At 39.5% G+C, this 22,583-nt stretch overlaps 1 protein-coding gene across 8 annotated transcripts in view; it reads right to left on the bottom strand.

The window, feature by feature from the left end:
• The window catches only part of RYR3 (ryanodine receptor 3), a 954,561-nt gene that overhangs the window by 389,688 nt on the left and 542,290 nt on the right, over positions 1-22,583 (bottom strand). For 4 of the 8 annotated variants that reach the window (XM_089671311.1, XM_089671312.1, XM_089671313.1 and 1 more), the window contains 3 exons: positions 17,282-17,463; positions 7,910-7,988; positions 3,935-4,024 (listed from right to left, as the gene is read on the bottom strand). In XM_089671311.1, the coding sequence (XP_089527437.1) occupies positions 3,935-4,024; positions 7,910-7,988; positions 17,282-17,463 (351 nt within the window). The remainder of the gene's footprint in view (positions 1-3,934; positions 4,025-7,909; positions 7,989-17,281; positions 17,464-22,583) is intronic. The other 4 variants (XM_089671314.1, XM_089671315.1, XM_089671317.1 and 1 more) reach the window with 1 other exon arrangement.

The raw sequence follows: 22,583 nt of genomic DNA, 5'->3' as shown, positions 1-22,583 counted from the left end.
CAATGCGTTTACATTAATTTTTTCTAATATTTTATCTAATGGGAAACTGACATTGGATAACAGATTCTTTGCTGCACAGAACTATCTTTTGCTAATTGTGAGATCTTCTCCTGATATAAAAACTTGGTGTCCTCCCAGTTAGGCTGTTAGATAAATTTAGTTTTTGGCTTGCATATAGTAAGTGAAGTGGTTGTTCCCAGTTAGGCTGTTAGGAAAATTAATTTTTTGGCTTCACTGTAGTGAGTGGAGTGGTGGTTGATTGTTTGGCCTGCTCAGGATTTCTAGGCTGAGAGTTTGCTCCATCTGCTTCTAAAAGAAGCTTCTAGAGCATAAGGAGGGAGATTCAAATGATCAGCTTAATATTTATCATGTATTGGCCAATCGCTGGAAGGCAGCATCCAGAAGGTAGCTGGGGAAGTGATAAATGTGCAGGACCCTGAGTAGAGGGTTCTTTCCTCATCAAGAAGGGTTCCAGTACTCCTGGGGCTGTGGTCCCTAGGAGAAAGGTTTGCAAAGATAAGAGACCACCATTCGGGGCATTAGCATTTGCAGTGCTAAGGGACCAAGAAGGACAGCTAAAAAGGGGATACCTACTGAAGGACACTGTTTCGGAGTCCAGGTCTGGGGGAGAACTTTGTTGTCTTCCTTGATGAGGATCCACCTGAGGAGGCTGGGTGTCACACAGCTGTTAGGACACTGGGGACTGACTATTGTATAGAGGAGAGGGAGAACCAGTTGATAGAGACTACCCTGTGGTCAATAGCTGTGGGGCCTTAGATATTCTGACATCCCCAGCTACCTCCAGAGAACCTGAGATTGAAAGTTTTGAGAGAAGTTAGTACTTTTGTTACTGCTGCTGATCAGCTGGAGTATCCCGTGACCATAAACCCCTCTCCTGTTATATTTCTTAAACAGTAAATCCTAAAAAGACACTCCCCGGACTTTAATTGTTGCTATGCTTGGGTGACCAGTGGCCTCTGTACTACTTAGTAAGAACCTGTCTGTTGCCAGCAGCCCCTTCAGGGGTGAGCGCTACAAAACAAATATAAATAAAACAAAGTATGTACTACAAACACATTGATGTTGATTTCAACTTGCTCAGAAAGAATATTGCTCATGACTTTATACCTGAAACACTTGCATGAGTTCTGCTTTGTGTAAAATGCTGACGGGCACTATGGATGCTTTCCTTTTCCTGCATATAAAGACCTGTCAAACTACATCACTGTCAAACCTACACACCAAGGTATTTTCCTTACAGAATCTGTAGCCTGAAGCATCCTCTTCCCTAAAGGATTTTCGACAGAAGCTGAAATGGAGTCTTACGCATAATGGTTAACATTAACAACAGCTTCTGAGTAAACGCAATTTAAAATTCTGGTCAGTGTCATATATTCCTAAACCAGTACTCAGACATTCAGAAATTACAATTTCGTCTGCTCCAAATCACCAAAATTATACAAGGCAAACAAGTTATTGACCTCAGTATTTCACTACAAATTGAATTTATGCAACTGCTCTTATTCAAACTGACCAGTCTAGTATTCAAAAGCAAAATTTTAGTTGTAAAATTGATAGGCAAAAGGAACAACATGCAATACTAACGCAATAGCTTAGTGTACCCCATCCATGACAGCTCTTACTTTTCAATACTTGTTTTGATTAACATAGCTCCAGCCAAATGTAAACATTAAAAATAATGCCTTCATCCTTCAGTTGACAATTGAAAAATGGACAGCTATGCATTCCTATGGGCCAACGGATGTAAACAGATGATCATACGTTTACATCTATGCCCATTCAGGTTCAATTTGAAAAACAAAACAAGTCTCTATTCTTGTTCCTTTTAAAAGACAGGAATAAGTTATTGAGAAGCCGACACTTGCTGGCTTCCTAACAATGATGAGTCATCCCTGCTGACAAAAGAATGTAAACAAAAGAGCTGAAATTCAGAAGAAAATGGCTTGAGTTCTCCCCCAATCCATTCCAGGCCCTTATCTGGAGCATACAGTCCCGCAGGCCAGGAAATGGGAGACGAGTGTGCGCCCCTCCCCTCGAACCATTCCAGGCCACATGCCCTCAACATGGGGGGTGCTTTGGGGGAAGGGACTCCCCCTCACAAACCATTTTGTCCCCATGTTGATGAGGACAAGGGCCTCTTCCCCACAACTCTGGCCCGGTGGTACAGAACATAGGACCCCAACTCATTCACAAAAAAAAAAAAGAACCTTAAATAAACACACAAAACGGTTTTTGACAAGTCCTTTATTAAAAAAAATGCCTCCCGATGTAGATCCATCATCAATTACGTCGTCCAGCAATGTAGGTCAACGTCAATCCTGATGTACGTCAGCTGCTGACCTGCATGGAAAAAAAAACGCCACCCACTGAACCTGACCGTTCCTGTTGCTTGCTGACGCTGAATGGCATTGCCAGTTTTCCTGCTGCTGAAGTAAACAAGGGGGCAAGGCCATCCGGTAATGTTACCTGCTGACCCCTCACCCTAATGATGTTGAACATGGCCAAGGACACCAGAAGGGGGCAGAGTCACCTGGTAACATTACCACATGATATTTAATGCCAGGAGAACTGACAATGGTATTTTGTGTCTGCAAACGGTGGGAGCAGTCTGGTTTGTGGTCTGCATTTTTTTATTCATGGGGGTCAGCACCCATCATTCATCATAATGGACTTTATCCTACATTGCTGGATGACGTGACTGACGATGGATCTACATTGGGGAATGTTTTTTTTTTTTTAATAAAGGACTTGTGTAGACTGTGTTGAGTGTTTCTTTACACTAGTCAATTTTTTGTGACTGGGAAGGGGTACTATGTACAAGTATACTTGTTAAAGAGGGCTTCCAGATTCCAATAGGTCACCCCTCCGAACCCCCACAAACCACCGGCCAGGGTTGTGGGGAAGAGCCCCCTGGTCCTCATTAACATGGGTATATGGTGCTAAGCCAGGGGGTCCCCCTGGCAAAGCACACCCCTATGTTGTGGTCATGTGGCCTAGTATGGTTCAGCAGGAGAACAGCACATGGCTGTACCTTCCTTTCCTGGCCTGCATGCTCAGATAAGGGTCTGGCATGGATTTGGAGGGGGGGGACCAGCTCTTTTGTTGACAGCAGTAATGACTCATTGGAACAATGGAACAAATCACTGGTTGTTAGGGAGCCAGTAAGTCTATTGTCTTTGAAAAGCTCTCTTGCATGTGTAAGTTACAGGGATTAGGCAAACCATATAACACAGTAAGGGGTGCTTACAATGTTTAGCTTTTTTCATTTATGAAAAACCTTTATTGCAAAGGGGAAAAAAAATCTGTTACTGCTTATAAAGCATTAGCTGGAACTTGGCCTCAATTTGGCTTAAATTATTGATACGCTGCAGTATATTACATTCTTGGTTTTGGGTTTACCCCACTTTAAGTGATCTAAAGATTACTCTAAATTGTACATTATAACTAAGATTTTTCATAAATTGATTGCCAGCAGATTTTGCATTGAACAGGGCATTTTTAGGAAGAATGCAATATAAGACTGGAAAGAAAATTAAGGAGCACCATTTTACACAAACTTATTTGCACAGTGAAGAAGTAACATGGAAGTAACAAGCAAAAAAGGAAATCTTATACAGTATATGCTGTAGACACAGAAGAGGAACTTATATACAGTATACACTGCAAACACAGAAGACATGTGAAAGCACATCATATGAAGACATACTTTCACATACTGTATATTTACACATATATATGCCCCTTTATAGTTTATAACCTTTATAGTTGCAGTTTACAATTAGGTGATAAATATTAAGAATGCAGAAAAAGAGGATTACTCATGATTAAAGTAGCATGTGGTGAGTTTATGCTACCAAAACCATAAAAACCGAAACCAGCCACTATTAACTAAAGAGGATCCCTACTTTTTTACCTTTTCAGTTAGTGTCTTAAAAGGTCTCAGCAGAGGGTGGGTTTTTGTATTTTCGTCAAGAGTAGTTCCATACTTCCATCCACTGTGTAGCTAAAGAAAGACAAAAAATAAAAATGATCAACTACATGTTTCAGAAATACAGATAGGGCAAACATTATATCAAAATAAGGACTTTTGACTTATCTGTAAAACTCATCCTATGGAGTACAGTACAAGACTTAGGCTCCCTTAAAATTGCCAACTTTAGGTGAGGACACTGGCAAAAATAGTTGTTATGACAGCTCATAAAGCTCTAAGCAAACCTCAGTTTTTTTATCAAGAAATCAGAGCAAAATGCCAAGAAAGAGGGGAGGATGCCCTGTATTGTGTACTGTACTCCAGGAAAACAACCTTTCAGGAAAGTCAAAACTCCTTTTTTCTATACAGTGTGCAAATTGTACAGAACAGAACACAGGTTCCATTAAATCTTGACCATGGGGTAATACAACTGAGGGGTGGGAAAGATAGAAAAACAAATAGAATCAGGTTCTCACCTCAACAAGCGGTTTAAAGCATCCAACAGCTGAAACTGGAGTCAGTTGGAGCCTGATCATCCACCTCTTTAAACTTCACAAACGTATGAATAGAAGACCAAGTGGTAGCCTTACAAATCTGACAAAAGGACTCTTGGCTTTTGGTGAGAAACTGACTTAACACATCAAGTGAGCCTTAATAGGGAAAGGAGTGCTCCTTCCTTTCAAGCAGTAAACCCTAGCAATAACCTGCCTAATCCCCCTAGTTACAGTGGAGCCAGAGGCAGGACAGCCCCTGAGAGAGCCCAGAGGCAGGACAAACAAAGAATCTGAGGTTCAGATGGAATCAGTGTTTAAAGGATAAAGTCTGCATTGTGCATACTATATCTAAACAAGGTAGATAGATCTACTTTGGATTAGGACAAACAGAAGGCAAAATGATGTTGTGATTAATACGGAAAAAGGAAACAACATTAGGAAGAAGTGAGGCCTGCGGCCTCGAAACTAATTTGTATTTATGAACAGGGCAGGGTTCCTTACATGTTAGGACACCAAGTTCTGCGACCTGCCTCACTGACATGATGGCTACAAGAAAAAATATCCTATGAGAAAGGTTGGTCAAGGGAATATCCTGAATTGGATAAAAAAAAAGGTGGCTTCTGTAGAGCCCACAGGACCAAACAAGGCGAAGACAGGTGAACAAACTGACTGTGGTGCTATTGAATGTACCACGTGGTACTTGAGTTTATGGACAAATGCCACACAGAACCACTGTACCACTTGGTACAGTGTTCAGCCCTGTCTAGGCTCAGCATATAACAGCCGGCCATAGACTTTGACAGTCTGCAGACAGTGGAGCAATGCTTCCCGGGTACGCTAAAACACCTCAGGATTTCATGCACAGGAGATAGAAACCCCATGTACAAGGGTGAATGGGTGAATGGCTTTTAGTTCAAGAATGTTGAAGGGAAGTCTGTTCTCCCGCGACGACCATGTTCCTTGGACTGTGTCTGCCCCTAGGACACTTCACCAGCCTCCCATTTCCCTTCTGTCTTATGTCTGCCATGAGGGTGTGGGGATCTCCTGTGGAGTACTCACAACCTTGATCAGTGCAGATACTGTTGCTGTTGACCAGAAGGGCTGAGGCTGCCCTTTGTCCCATGACTGAGATTTCAGTATAAACCATTAAAGGCTGGTGCAAAGACCCAAGTCACAAACTGGAACTGTAGCGTGCCTGTCTGTAGCACAACAATATGCTCAAGATGGTGTTGCCACTGAATGTTCCAGCTTGGGAAGCCGGTGCAACAATGACAGAGCACTATGCCCAGGAAGTGGCCGATTCCAACAACCGAAGGAGTGACAGAGTGTGATTGTCTAGCTTGCAGTAACATGATCACTTTGTTTGCAGTGCATGGGCAGAGGTAAAGTATGTCTCCGCACTGCAATAACAAGAATGTACACGTGTTGTACTGGGACATGATGATGAAGCCGCTATATGTGAATTGTACTTTGTGAGGAGGAGATTAACACATGGATGATGTGCATGTAATGACAAGATGGATTGAGTATGGACATTCAGGACTAATTTGCTATATCTGCATTTACCCTAGCTTAAACATTATTCTATCATTGGACTAATCCATTGCTTGTCAACCATCATCCTATTGCTGGACTAAACTATTGCTTACACAGTCAGTGCTAATTAACCATTCGTACTGCAAGTCCATACTTTATGCTTTATATGTCTCCTCCTATTCTGCTTGACGCTACTCACCTGCTGTATGACAGCCCCATTAGCCTGCTTAATTTCCTAACTTTTGCATAGTGGGACATTGTTAGATTTACCAATCTGCTGCTAGATTTAGTTGATGCATGGAGTTATTTCTGAAGATTTTTTCATCTTAAGGAAACAGTTGGCTTCATCCATCCCATTGGGTTTTATTATCAGCATTATCCTCTAGCACTGAACCCCATTGGGATAGTGTCGCTATCATCATTGATCTACAAATTTATGGCACAGTTGCTACATTTATACTCCCAATGAATGGCCCTTGGGATTTATACTTTTAGATTTTTCTATGGGACTATACCAAACTTTTTTTAGGGTAATATGGCCAAACAGTAAGTTTATTTGTTTATTTTGCATCTCAAATGCCCAATCACGGCCCAAATCTAAGCTCAAGCTTCCAAGGGACTTAAACACCAGAGTTATTACCTTGATACTATTAGTATGATGATATTTAATGGCTGTATTGTCATGGTGTAACTGTATGTTTTTCATACTTGGCTTCTGAACAATTTTAGTTATTGTATACTGTGTGTTGTTTGTTTGTCATGTATCCACTCTCGTTAGATTTGATGATTAATTTATGATATATAAATAAAGTTTTGTAAGTGAATTCTTTTTGTACTTGATAAAGCAGTTTTCGATTAAACCCAGCCACAATTATTGTTACTGTATGAACTGTTTTATTCTGGGGAACCCCCTTTTTTTTTGTTTTCCTCAGGAATTATTTTTCTTTTACTTGTTTTTTTGTTCATGTGGCAAAGCCCACTAGGTGAGTGGTGAGGGGGGTTATTACTAAAAAATATGAATGCCTTAATTTCTGACATGGCTGCAACAAACTGTTTCAAAGTATCACAGCAGCCCTGTGCCATATTGCTCCTGGTCTAAGGTGAAAAAAAAAGACCATGCTGTTTGGGGAGCTGCGGGCCCAATACAACTGTCCACACAGCTCCTATTCGACACCTCCACAAATTAAAAAATATAATGGAATTCTTCAAATCTTTTGTACACCGCAATTCGTACTATTGTTTATTTACCAATATTTTGCAGAACACATCAAGGCATTATGTTATGCATAGTAATATAGAATACTAACATGTTTACATCCCTTCCTAGGGAGTCATGTTGTTTTCCATAGAAAGATAGAGTGCCTTGAATGTAAAAGATTAATTGTTTTAGTTATTTTATGCACCCTTCTAGGTCCTTCCTTTCATGCTCAAGAGAAATGAACATGTATGTTCAAAGTTTTTAGCTATTTTTTTATTTTTTGTGATGTGTTTAAAAGAAAGTACTACAGCCCAAAATAACAGTTCCGACTGACAATACAATTCATTATGTCTTCCTTTTGATTCATTTATTTTCCAAAATAAAAATAAAAATGTTCTTTGCTCACAGCCATTTAAGGCTGAAAAGTAGCCTGTGGTGCCTAACAATGAAACTGCTAACAGCAAGACAGCGTGTGCAGCAGAAAAATTCTGAATTCCCAAAGGAACAGGACATAATGCTCAATATTCCGTTCTGATAAAATATCTACATACATATTTGTGCATAAATATTTGTTGTGAACCAAGTTTACTGATATTGTACTCTTATGGCGCAATTTACTTTCTTTTTTTAAGAACGCTGTGTATGCTAATATTTTAGATAAGCATATTGTGAACATCACATATTCTGTACCTTGTCATAGGCCCATTTATCATGGGAGTGCTCTGAGTATTTATTGACAATATATTCCAGCTTCTCAGGTAATGTGAGGCTGTAAAACAAAAACATACAAAAAAAAAAATGTTTGTAAATCGGAAATGAAAAAGCTGCTTCAGCATGATTCCAATCTCCTCTTGAATTTAGCATTAACCTAGCATTATTACATTTCACTATGTCTTCCAGATTATCAGTCAGACAGATCCCAGAGGTGAAAAAATATAGATATAGTTATGTGAATTGCGATACACAGTACAAGAGAGAATAACATTTTAGTCTCATATTGTGCACATCTGAAATGAATATATACAGTAGGAGCCAAAAACAAACCATATAAAGCACATGTCACACTTGACATCCTGTCACTAGTGGAAAATTGTCAGCAACAGGATTGCTAAGGAAGCAAAGTAACAACTTAGCGGTGCTCATATAGCGCTGCTTCCTTGCTGGCGAGAGAGACCCTATAGTGCACTGACCAGCAAGAGAGTAATGTCCAAACTGCAGAGGTGGAAGTCCTGAGCTCCCAAAAGAGTAAGACCCACAGTTCAGCCACTGCTGTCAGGGTGCCAAATGGAGGGAGATCAGTAAAATCCTATGCACACAGAGAACTTGCAAGTAATTCACCATGTGCACTTCTGAGCTCTTCTATAAGTGTGCTAATCCTCTGGGCTAGCTTAGCTGCAGATCCAAGTATCCCTGTCCCAGATATGTATTTGATGGACACAGACAGAGCAATCTTAAATTTGCCTCTATAAGAAACTTCCACAACAGTATAAAAACGTTCCGGGTAATGAAAAATTTTCTAATCCTAACCTGTCCTCTCGTATGTTTTATGTCTTTCCCTGCTATGTCTTGCAATGCCTGTCTGCACATTATGCATGCTTTGTCTATATCCATCTCCTGCATATATCACCCATCACTATACCCTCTAGATTCCTCTCCTGCACATATTGGCCACATTCATACAGTACCTTCCACACTTCTCTCCTGTACACACTGGCTACTGTTCTACTCTGCACTCCTTTCCTGCAACAGTCCCTTCTCACTTATCTTCACAGCTGCTCTCCTGATTTTACTGGGTGCCGTCATACCCAGCACAATCTTCACCTGCACATACCAGCCAGGGAGGCAACTTGCAACAGGGAACTAAATTGAAAAGTCCGGCAGAGAGGAGAGAGTGTGGAAGAGGTGCAGTCTGTGCTCTTCTTCTCTTGTATTCTCCTGAACATACTACCCACTGTCATAACTTCTGCACTCCTCTTATGTACATAGTGAATGCCCTTATACTCTTAGTAACTTTCTCTTGTGTCCACTGCTTGCTGGCATATCTCCCACACTCATCTCCTGAACATACTACCAATCATCATACCCTCTGCACTTCCTTCCTGCATATACTACCCGATGTCATATAATTTGCACTTCTGTTCTGCAAATACTATCTGCCACCACACCCTCTGAACTCCTCTCTGTATACTGAACAATATTATAACCTCCACACCTTTTGCCTGCACATAATGCTTACTGTTGTACCCTCAGCACTCTTCTTCTGAAAATCCTAGATACCCTCATACCCTCTGCACCTCTCTCAACACATATTGCCCACTGTCAGCCCTCTGCACTCCTGTTCTGCACATATTTAAAGGATAAGTTCACCTTTTTTCAGGTAGAATTTCATTTTTCATAATAAATAGAAGCGTTTTTCAATTCCATTTCTGGCCCAGCCATCTCATTGTGCTTTTGTCTCACTTACCTCAGCCAGAGGAAATTTAAGTTTCTGAAACGCATGGCAAAGCGTGCATTTTCTGTGCAGATATCCATGCATTTGGAAACACACAGATGTGAATGGAGCCACATTGTTCTGTGTAAACGCAACATTTTCACTTTCAGGCCCCATTCACACCTAGAGTAGAGGGAGCACATGTTTTTTCGCTCGTTTTTTCCAGTGACACACATAGGGCAGTCTGTTGATTTCAATTGACTGCCCTACAAGTGGCAAAGTAGCACATGGGACATCTTGGTGCATGCACATTTGTACTGCAAGTTTTGCTGCATTTGTCACATGTTTTTTCATGTAGCAAAACGTATGCTTGTTTCTGTGTTTGGTGTGCTGTTATCAATTAATTACACTGAAAGCGCAACTAGGTCATTTTAGGTGTATAAAGGTGGCCATACACTATACAATCTGATTGTACAATCTCTGTACGATCTCCTTTAGATTTACCAAAACTATATAATAGCAGTACACAGCATCTATCCAATCACTCGGCCTGAGCCCATCTGTAGAGACGCTGGGATAGCCAGGAAAATGCACGTGGGGAGAGATCCCGGGGATGTTGTGAAAAATAGTTGATGGGTGCAGGGTGTGTACTAATGAGGTCGGTGCAGGATGTGTGTGCTAATGAGATCAGCTGGTAATCTGCTTCCAGGTCCTACTGGCTCCTCTGCCTACATTCCAGGAATTGAAAAAGCTTTCTAAGAAAGTTACCAAAGGCTAAGGTAAGGCCTTGCTCTCCAGATCAAAAAGAGCTTGTATATTTTTGCAACTGAGTTACAATAATGATATATTGGTGCCAAGGGGAGCTGGATTTTATTAAAAAAAAAAACACTGACAATACTCGCCGTGTGGGTAGTCGGATCACTGGTGACATCTCTGCCCCTCCCCTATGCGTTACGCTACAGGGACTCGTAGCTTCATCTTCATCGTTTTTTTATTGGAACTTTTATTCACATTATATTTTCATCATCATTATTTATTATATATCATGATATATATATATATATAGACATTTTTTATTTTTCAATATACATTTTTTATCTTTATTTTTTTTGTCTCATTTTTTTTATTATTTTTTATAATTAACGAGTGTATATTTCAATTAGTACACATAATTTGAATTTCTTCACAATTAGGTGAATATATTTATTTTATTTCTTCTGATTTTCACGGATAATATCACAACAATTAATATATTACTTTCTTTAGTATTATTAACTTTAGAGATATGCTATCTCATTCATCACAATATAAACTGTTCATGACTATACTGTAGAGAGTACATAGTCACCACCATAAGTGAGTAAGCAATTAGTCCTAAATAGAGCGCGGTACCTTATATTATATTCATTTTTGTCAATATTACCCCTTTTTGGAAAGTAGACGCCCCATGGAATTCGATAAAAAACACGGTAAGTATTTTGCAGATCTCATTTGTTGCCACAAGTTTTTGGAATATGAAGAAAAAAAACAAAAACATATTTTTTCTATTCTTTTTTTATATTTCAAAACCTTGTGAGAAAAAATGAGATCTGCAAAATACTCACCATGCCTCTTTTTAAATTTCTTGGGGTGTCTACTTTCCAGAAAGGGGTCATTTGGGGGGGTTTGGGGCTATCCTGGCAGGTCAGGGCCTTCAAAACTGTGATAGGTAGCGAGGAAGTGTAATGAGGATGTTACGCACCTTCAGGCTTTCAAAGTGGTCATTAGATTTCAGGCTCCTGTATGTGGCTAGGCTCCCAAAAAGTCTCACACATGTGGTATCCCCATACTCAGTAGAAGTAGCAGAATGTATTTTGGGGTGTAATTCCACATATACCCATGGCTTGTGCGAGAAATAAATCATTTAAATGACAACTTCGTGTAAAAAAAAAAAAAAAGTTTTTGTCATTTTCCAAAAACTTGTGGGAAAAAAATAAATCTTCCATGGACTCAATATGCCTCTCAGCAGATAGCTTAGGGTGTCTAATTTCCGAAAAGGGGTCATTTGAGGGTGTTTGTACTATCCTGGTATTTTAGCACCTCAAGAAATGCGATGGGCAGTCAGAAAGTAAAAGCTGTGTAAATTCCATTATCTATACCATAGTTTGTAGAAGCTATAACTTTCACAAAAAGCAATCAATATACACTTATTGGGATTTTTGTAACCAAAAACATGTAGCAGAATACATTTCGGCCTAAATTTATGATGAAATTTTAGGGTTTTTTTAGATATTTTTTATGACCAAAATGAGAAAATATTGTTTTTTTAAAAAATGTTTTATTTTCTTCAAAACTTTTTCTGGTTATAGCGCCAAAAATAAAAAGTGCACAGGTGATCAAATACCACTAAAAGAATGCTCTATTTGTGTTAAAAAAAGGACATAAATTTAATTTATGTACCGTATTGCATGACCGCGCAATTGTCCGTTAAACTAGCATAGCGCTGTATAGCAAAAAAATGGCGTAAATTGCAGTATCTATACCATAGTTTGTAGACGCTATAACTTGTCTAGTGAAGTGCAAGTATGACACCTGTGTGCTTAAACACCATACAGCAGTGATCTTCATGTGCAAGCCTATTACGGACAATTAGAAGGCTTACCAGAGTAAGAATCTCACATATGGAGGTATATTGCACTCAGCATGTATTAGCCTGGGGCCACATCTCCCCCTCTTTAACAGCTAGGACACAAATGAAGGAATAGCTTCTAACAAGTAGATCGCATAAGCACCAGCAGATCTTTCTACGACACCCCAATCCTCTCATCCGTATCAGGCATCCCCAATATAATATATATTATAAGAGGCAAGGGAAAGCTCTCATAGTGTAGTATATTCCAAACATTTATTTGTGTAAAGACATAAAAGCAAGTATAAAAACAATCAGGTAAAAAGATACTTATATAGAAGCCGCTGCTTACCAGGAGTCATAGATGTCAGGGTGGACAACAGACTCCACCCAATATGTTTCATCCAATAGGATGTCTTCAGATGCTACAATATATCTCTGTTTTTCACTTTGGTAAGCCTTCTAATTGTGATGGGCTTGCACATGAAGATCACTGCTGCACAGTGTTGAAGCCTGCGGGTGTTATACTTTGACTTTACTAGACAAGTTACAGTAACTTGGACTTTTATGAGTTTTGCACAATTTGGTTTTATGTTATTTATGTTAATATTGGTCATGCTAATATTGTGGAAACACTGCATTATATTTACTGCTAACACTTTCTTTTGGTGGAAATTAATAATCATTAGCTTTTTTGTTAATTTGTTTTTCTAAATAATTTGTTTTTATAAATGACAAATTACCAATATTTTCTCCTATAAACATATCAAACAAAATTGCCATGACAGTACCAATACCCACAAATGACCCCTTTTTGGAGAGCAGACATACCCAGATCTAATTTTTTCTGCATTTTTTGGAAATAATGAAACAAGTTGGTACTGAAGTGGTTAAACATGGAGCTTGGTACAATAAACACATTAATGTATAGGTCAGTGGTCTCCAAACTGCGAACCTTTGCTTGCCTGTACCCCTGGGGTTCTGTTACGCTAACTGGAATGAGGCACTATTCCTCCCACTGACCAAATGATGAGGCGCTATTCCTCCCATTGACACCAACAACAGGGCATCATTTTCTCCAGGGATATAAATGATCAGGTACTATTCTTCCAACTAATACCAACGGTGAGACACATTCCTCCCACTACTGAACACAGATGTTTTGAAATTGTTTTACTCCCTCTGACCACCAGGCTTGAGATTGCCTACTCCCACGACACTGGTGCATTTTCTACTCCCACTGGCTACAATCTGCCCCCCCCCCCCCCCACCACCTAAATTTTGAGAGAGAGTAAACTGGCCATTTTTTTAAGTTTGGTATAGGTCATACACAGTGGCAGGAGGAAGTGAAAGGGTTAAGGTACAGGTTACAGACAATGGAATATAGATGAAATGGTTAATATGCAGATGTTAAGGATAAAGGAAAGGATGGGTTAATATACTGTATATGTCCAATACAGGACAGGATGGAGATATTTTGTAAGAGGAAGGGGAGGGCTCCCAAATGTAAACACTACACTACTACACTGGGTACATTTGTGCTCACTGTGATTGCTCAGCCACAACAATCACAAGGTACAGAGTTATCAAGATCGATTATGTATACTATGTCTGTCTAAGCAATTGGATGACATTCACACTGAATGCCCAAAGGAGGATTTCTGAAGTACAGTTTATAAATGGCACTTCAAAAACAGATGCCCACCTCTCCACCGTTTTTTACAATAAGGCAGTAGGGAGGGGATTAACTGCTTGCCAACCGCCCGCCCACAATGTACTTTGGATGGGCGGCAGCTATAGGCTATACGGGTATGTCGCTCTGGCTGTACTAACACAGGGGGTGCTTTGCACCCGAGCAGCTCTCACATGGTACATGGGGCCAACACAACACCGTGTACCATGTGACCAGCTCCAGCCAATCACAGATCACTGTTATTTTGAACTGTAATGAACTTAACTCATTCATGAGAGTTCAAAGCAGGCTTTGCATTGAAGGAGCAATAATATTTATTGTTTCTGCAAAGCAACGTGTAAAAAAATAAAAGAAAAGAAATACCATATTAAGAATTAAAAAAAAAAATTTTTTTTTAAACTACTTGTGGACCGCCTGCCCGCATTGTGCTCTGGGCAAAGTGAAGTAGCCTTACGTTTCTTTCTATTTTGGGGTGTAAACGTGCCTGTGCCCTCCCGCTGTCCCCCCATAAGTTCAGGAAGAGAAGAAAGAACACCGCAGTGAATAAAAGTACTACATTTTACATGCAACATTAGATTAGCACATTTAACCCTTTGATCACCCTATTACCCAGCCAGTGTCATTAGTACAGTGTCAGTATATAGAATGTTTCATTGATCACTGTATTACTGTCACTAGCAACATCAGATAACGTCAGGGTCTGTAAGGTCCCAGCCAGGGTCAGCTAGCGTTAGATAGCCCACACACTATCGCACTCACGCTATATTTCGCTAATCATGCCTCCTTTATATAGTGTCTCCAAAAACACAGTGTTAGCAGGATCAGCCCCATTTCTGCCAGCACTAGTTTAGCTCCTCCACTGTTTTTTTTATGGAAGATTTGTATCAATTGATTGTGGGCCAAAGCAATTTATACGGACAATACATCGCCGCCCACTCAAATTCAGCTCTTGCCAGACAATTAGCAAACCTATCACTGTTTCTGAATTTAAAACTTTTTTGGGCCTAACCTTCAACATGGGCATAAAATAATAAATTGCAGTCATATTGGTCCACTAACATTATATGTTCATGTTCTCTGCTGTTACATACAGTATATGCCCAACAAGGACCAGCAATGTACTGGTACGTCACTGGACTTTGAATGGTTATACTGGGATGATGCCTGCAGCTACAGGCATCATCCTGGTATAGATTTATTCAGCTGGTGGTTGGCTTTCATGTAAGAACAATCCTGGTGGCTAATTAGCTGTGGTATCATTTTTACAAGCAGCGGGAAGGGACGTCCCATCCTCTCGCTGCTTTGCACGGCCTTCCACAGCTCTCCCTTCCCACAGGGAAATCTGAGAATGCAGCCAACAGTTCTGCTGGCTTACCATAGAGCTGATCAGAGATCAGAATGGCTCCAGTTATCCCTATGGTCTAAGAAACTGGAAGCTACGAGCATTTAATAATTTCCATTTCAATCTTGGTGTTATCAGATGCTTTAAGGGCAGAGGAGAGATCTAGAGTCTAATAGATTTTAGATATCTCAGAAAAGAGTACCTGTCACTGCCTATTGCTATCACAGGTGATGTTTACATTCCCTGTGATTACAATAAAAGATATTTTTAAAAAAATGAAAAGGGCAGTGCAAAAGGAAACAAAATCAAAATTAAAAAATCACCCCTGACCCCCCCACCCCCCTTGTAAACAGAGACTACACCATGCATGTGAGGTATCACCGCGGACATCAGATCGAGGGCAGTAACTCTAGCACTAGACCTGCTGTGTAAATATAAAATGGTAACCTGTAAAGGCTTTTAAAATGTTTTCTATCAATTATAAAAATGTATGTAGTTTGTCGCCGTTGCACGAGCATGCACAATTTTAAAGCCTTTCATGTTTGGAATCTATTTACTCGGTGTAACATCATCTTTTATACTTTATGAAACAATTGGGCAATATATTGTTTTTGTGCATTAAGATTCAAAAAAGTGTATTTTTTCCAAAAAATTTGTGTTTGAAAAATCGGCATGCAAATACTGTGTGACATAAAAAATTGCAACACACACCATTTTATTCTCTAGGGCCATTGCTTAAAAAAAAATGTTTATTCACGTAAACAAAAAGTGTCAGAATACGCTTGTTCTTCAAGTGGTTATATGTGGCAGAAGCTTCTAATATTGGCCCTGAAATGCCAGAATAGTAGAGGCACCCCCCCCCCAAATGATCCCTTCTCGGAAAGTAGACACTTCAAGTTATTTGCTAAGGGGTATAGTGAGTATTTTGCAGATCTCATTTGTTGCCACAAGTTTTTGGAAAATGAAGAAAGAAAATGTATTTTTTCTTTTTCAAAATCCTGTAACTAAAAAAAATACTCACCATGCCTCTTATCAAATTAATTGGGTTGTCTACTGTCCAAAAAGTGGTCATTTGGCGTGGGGGATGTGTTTATACTATCTTGGCATTGTACTTGGTTTGTACTATCCTTGGCCTCCGAAACTGTGATAGGTAGTGAGGAATTCATATGAGGAATTATGCCCTTTGAAAGCCTGAAAGTGGTCATTGGATTTTGGGGGCCTGTATGCGGATAGACTGCCAAAAAGTCTCTAACATGTCATATCCTCATACTCAGGAGAAGTAGCAGAATGTTTTAGGGTGTTAATCCAAATATAGCCATGGCATACGTGAGCAATATATAATTTAAGTGACAACTTTGTGTAAAAAAAATTTAATTTTGCAAAAATTTGTGGCAAAAAAATAAAATCTTCCATGGACTCAAAATGCCTCTTCGCAAATTCCTTGGGGTGTCTACTTTGCAAAAGGGGGTCATTTGTACTGTCCTGGCATTTCAGCATCTCAAGAAATGTGATAGGCAGTCAGAAAGTAAAAGCTGTGTAAATTCCAGTATATATACCATAGTTTGTAGACGCTATAACTTTCACACAAACCAATTAATATACACATACTGGGATTCTTTTTTACCAAATGCATGTAGCAGAATACATTTTGGCTTAAATTTATGGCTAACTTTGAGTTTATTGGCTATTTTTTATGACCAAAAGTAAAAAATATCTTACTAAATATTTTCAGTCTTTTCTTCTTTATATCACAAAAGAAAACACCAAAAGAAAGCTCTATTTGTGTAAAAAAAAGGACATACATTTTGTTTGGGTGTAGCGTTGCATGACCGTGCAATTACCAGTTGAAACAGCGCAGTGCTGAATAGAAAAAAATGGCCTGCTCAGGAGGGGGGGGGGGGGGGGTCAATCTTCTGGAGAGCAAGTGGTTAAAGCAATATCACTTACACACTTTTGGAGAAGTTATATGTAAGACTGTTGCAACTTACTTGGCAGTATTAATGGGTTTTGGATCAAAGTTTCCTTCAGCATCCACTGACATCTGCTTCTCAGGTGTTGCTTTAATTCTGGTATCAACGTAATCTGGTGGCAGAGCTCCAGCTATTGCACTGAGACAGGGCATGCACATTCTGAAGAGTTCAGCATCATACTTCTGCAGGAGAGATAGGAACTGGTTGGAAAGTCCCACAGAAAAACATGCAATTCGTTAGTGACAGCGACACAGCAAAATCACATCAGCAAATGGAGAACACATTTAGAACAGTAACAAGGCCACAGGTTCTGCATTTCAAGCTCAAAATCAACCATTCCACAAATTCATGCAAACATTAATAGGCATCTAGGATTATCTATTTAACACTTTATTATGAAATCTGTAAAAAGTCTGAAGTACCAACAAGCTAATAGGCTTCAATGAAATAAAGTGCTTCAATGACAATATAATGATGCACAGGAGTAGCAAATTAAAAAAATTAGTAGGTTCTTTCTTTTTATTTCAAAACATTTCAATATCTTAATGTTAGCATCATATTTTTATGGCAAAAAAATGAATTGCTGTAAATGCAGTTAAAGAAGGGTCGGCAACAGGTCAATCTCATTCTACCCACCCATTGCTACCACATGATGAATAGATTGCGACCCTGCCACATGGACTTCAGATTAAAGCGGTAATAAGTATTGCAAAGTTGAAAAAATTCCTAGCCTCCTCCTCATCTCAGACATGTCATATATTGCAGTCAAGAGGAGATCTAGAAGGACTTCTCTTTGTGAGGCGTCGGTGCATCTGAGGTTTGGTGAGTGAATTTTACAGAGGGAGTGGGAAATTTTGCTGTGGGTGAATTTAGCTTAGGGAGGTTTTTACTTGAAGAGGGGTATTTTGCTTGTGGAGGAAGATGTGTTTAAAGGCTAAGATCAACTTTTTGTTTTTTTAACTTCCAGCTTCCCTATGTGCTAATATACCATTAATGTACCTCTGTTGCAGAAAAGAAAAAGCTATCCCTATATTCTAGAGCAGGCTTTACCTCTGACTCCCACTTCTTTTTTAGAAAACTCCTCCATTACATCTTGCTATCCTTCTCTTGGGACGTGAAAACTGTTAGAAGACTAAGGAAGTACTTCAGCAGCTGACCACATATACAAACACCCTGTGCCTATCCTCTCCCTCGAGGAGATTGCTCCCGCCCACCTCTGCGGTTACATGCACTCATTGTCAGTGTGCCCCATTGTTATGTACCTTACCTTCTTCTTGCATAGATCATACATTTGGCAGAGTGTGCAGGAGCCGAGTGATCACACAACAGCCTATGTGGAGCAGAGCTGTAGTATGAAAACAGTGTGTCCCTGGAAGTCTTTAAAGCTCACCATGCACTATACCATTGGATTGTACAATCTCCTTTAAATCTAGCATCAAGTATGTAGTACAAGGGCCTGCCTGACTGGATACAGAGTGATTGGATAGATATGTGTGTTCTCCTATTATATAGTTTTGGTAAATCTAAAAGAGATTGCACAATCAGATTGTATAATGTATGGCCACATTTATATACCTAAAATGAACTAGATGCACTTTTGATGCCATTAATTGTTAACGGCACCCCAAATGCAGAAACATGCATGCACCTTCTTGAGTGCAAAAAATCACAACAAACGCATAATAAAAAAATGTGCAAACTGCAACGCACCAAAATACCACATGGGCTATTTTGCTGCATTTGTTGTGCGTAGGGCAGCACGTTGAAATCACTGGGCTACCCTATGCATTTTGCAGGTAAAACATGCCAAAAAAGTGCCAAAAAAGTGCATTCCAACTATGCTGTGTGAATGGGGACTGAAAGTAAAATTGGTAAGTTTACACACCACACCCCATCGTGAAAATCTCCTTTCCATGTACATGTAAAAAAGAAAGCTGACCATACGCTATGCAATCTGATTGTACAATCTCTGTACAATTTCCTTTAATTTTGCAAAAACAATGTAATAGGGAAACCCATCTGAAAAATCCATTCAATTTGTCTCTAATCAGGCAGGCCCTACATAGTTGATGGCACATCTAAAGAAGATTTTACAATTAGACTGTAAAGTGTATGGCGCCCTTAACTACAAGCCTACAGGGCACTTATACCCCCTTCCTGCCCAGGCCAATTTCCAGCTTTGCAATTTGAATGACAATTGCGCGGTCATGCAACACTGTACCCATATGAAATTTTTATCATTTTTTTGTGACAGATAGAGCTTTATTTTGGTGGTATTTAATCACCTCGGGGTTTTGCATTTTTTCTTAAACAAACCAAAAACCACTGAAAATTGTGAAAAAAAACTGTTTTTTCTTAGTTTTTGTTATAAAAGTTTGTAAATAAGGGATTTTTCTCCTTCACTGATGTGTGCTAATGAGGCTGCAGTGATGGGCACTGATAGGCTGGCACTGATGAGGAGGCACTGGTAGGTGGCACTGATGGGCATTGACAGGCATCACTGATGGGCACTGAAGGGCAGAACTCATATATGGCACTGATAGGCAGCTCTGATAGGCAGCACTGACTGGCACTGATAGGTGCCACTCACTGGCACTGTTAGGTGGCACTGGCTGGCACTGTTAGGCGGCACTGATGCACACTGATAGGCGGCACTGACTGGCACTGATAGGCGGCACTGACACAAAGGTAAAACACACCTTATTTTGTAATGCAGCAAGGCAATGCATGATGGGATATGATGTTTCCTTGATGGTCACATGATGATACAGGAAATAATGGGCTCAGAATGCATGGTTTTAAATTTTGAACAGAGAGGTGCAGATTCAAACCTGCCATGGACTTGGTAAGTGAGAAATAAGCATAGTGTGATGTAGTGGTGCACTGAAATGAAAATTCTGGTGCCGAAACTGAAAATTCAAGATGCATTTGGCCGAAAACGGAAATCGAAGTATGTTTTGTAAAATATGAAAGAGGATGTTACAGCGAGTAAATAGATACCCAACATGTCATTCTTTAAAATTGTGCACGCTTTTGGAATGGCGTCAAACTATACTACTTAAAAATCTCCATGGGTGACATTTTACAAATCTCTACAGGTTAGCAGTGTAAAGTTACAGAGGAGTTCTAGTGCTAGAATTATTGCTCTTGTTTTGACGTTCGTGGCGATACCTCACAGGTGTGGTTTGAACACCGTTTACATATGTGGGCGTGGCCTATGTATGTGTTCACCACTAGGTGGAACTTTTTTTTTTACATTTCATTTTTTTTTTTTCTTTACACGGTCCCTTTTATAAAAAAAAAAAAATCAGTTTTATTCCAATCACAAGGAATGCATGCATCCCTTGTGATAGAAATAATTAGTGACAAGTCCTCTTTTTGGAGAGATATGGGGTCAATAAGACCTAAAATGTAAAGCATTAGATCAAAAAAAGCATTCATCTAGTGCTTTAAAAAAAAAAAAAAAGTCCTTCTTTACAAGGCGCCGGAATTGGAAGTGACATCGCTCTGGTCCTCCAACGGCATAGAGATGAGTGGAGGCCATCTTTCCTTCACTCATCTCTATGCCCAGTGCCAGGATCGTTCGGTGGACTTCTGAACTCTGTGTTACATACTACTGGCTTCTATACTCTGCTTACTTAATACTAACCCCTAAACTCTGTGCTACTTACTACTGACTCCTGAATTCTACATTACTTACCATTGTCCCCTGCACTCTGAATAATTTACCCCTGACCTATGCATTTTGTGTTACATACTGCCTACCTCTGCACTCTGCATTGCTTACTTCTGACCCCCTGCACTCTGTATTACATACTAATGACCCCTGCATTCTCAGTTACTTACTCCTGACCTTTAAGTTCTGTCATAGATACCACTGACTCATGCACTCAGCTTTACTTGCTCCTGACCCTTGCACTGTGTGTTATATACTCCTGTGTTACACACTTTACTTTACTTATGCCTTACCTCTGAACCCTGTGTTACACACTACTTATCTCTACACTTTGTTTACAAGAGAAATATTTGGTGAACTAAGAAGAAAAAAAAACAGATGTATACTGTGATGGCTAGTATATTAACCACACAAGTAAAGTACTTAAAGTCCAAAGGTGGTTAAGGGATATTCCAACAATGCTTGACCCAGTGGCAGCCAATTCAAAAAAAGCTAGAAGAGACTGTGTGTGAACCATAAAAGAGAGAGAAACATCGCCATCTAAGTGAAGCAATATAAGTAAATATTTTGTTTCCACAAAACTGGCAGCTCACACTAGTAGTAGTCAAATTTTTCATTGTCGCGCTCTACTAACAAATGAATAAATGATTACCCAAACACAGAAGTCAGGCAACTCACAGCAAGTACACAGCAAGTGATTGCAAATACACACTGTAGATTGATTTTAAAGTGAGTTACATGTGAGTGCACCACTATATGTTTAAATAAATGTTTTAAAAGAAGATAAGGCACTATGTTTTTATTACTCTTTATGGCATATACATCTATGGAGGAAGAATCTTAAGGAAGTGAGGGGATCCTCAACTTTGAAGAGTGACATTCCCATCCAGCTCTAAAGAGACACAAGCTATATATAACTTCACTTAACTTAACGGTTTGGTCATATTTACTAGGTGAGAGCACAGCCGGTGAAGGTACACATTTGATTGTTATAACAACATAATATTGGTGGATTGAACACAAATCGTTTTGTTTATATCACCTGAAAGAGTGTGCAGTCACGGACTGAATATGGACACTTAATTTTGCAAAAGTGTTATTATACTTGGATACAAAATTTGCTTTGTTTTTTGGGTAATCACTTATTCATTTGTTAGTAGAGCGTGACACTATTCTTTCTGGATTTGCTATAACATTAGAATGGGTATGTGTGATATGTAGGCGATCTACTGTTATAATTTAAATAACTTACAGCACTTTATTGATCATTTTAAAAAACTTTTGGCACCATATTAGCTTGCAAGACCCCACATATTAGTAGTCAAATGACTGATAATGCTCATTCTAAAAAAAAAAAGCTGTGTGTTGTCAGCCCATAAGAGGACTTGGTGCATTTCTGACAGATTAACAGTTCTTTTTTCTGTACTTTTACAAGATACAGAAAACTCCCGTGCAGTGGGGCTGTGCCTGCAGTGCAAGTACTAGCTGCTCTTGTATGTCTGGAGGTGGAAATAGCAGCTTTACTTATCATGCTCCAGCAGTGGACTGTTTCTCAGTCTCCTCACATCCAATGCAGGACTATGGTTCCTGCGTCAATTCTTAAAATGTCAGAGGGCCTCAGACCTCCAGATTATGATGTCAGAC

The sequence above is a fragment of the Staurois parvus genome, unplaced genomic scaffold (genome assembly GCF_062004578.1).
Source record: "Staurois parvus isolate SC_StPar_1 unplaced genomic scaffold, SC_StPar_1.0 ptg000104l, whole genome shotgun sequence".
Taxonomy (NCBI): domain Eukaryota; kingdom Metazoa; phylum Chordata; class Amphibia; order Anura; family Ranidae; genus Staurois; species Staurois parvus.
This window is presented reverse-complemented; position numbering and strand designations above follow the sequence as displayed.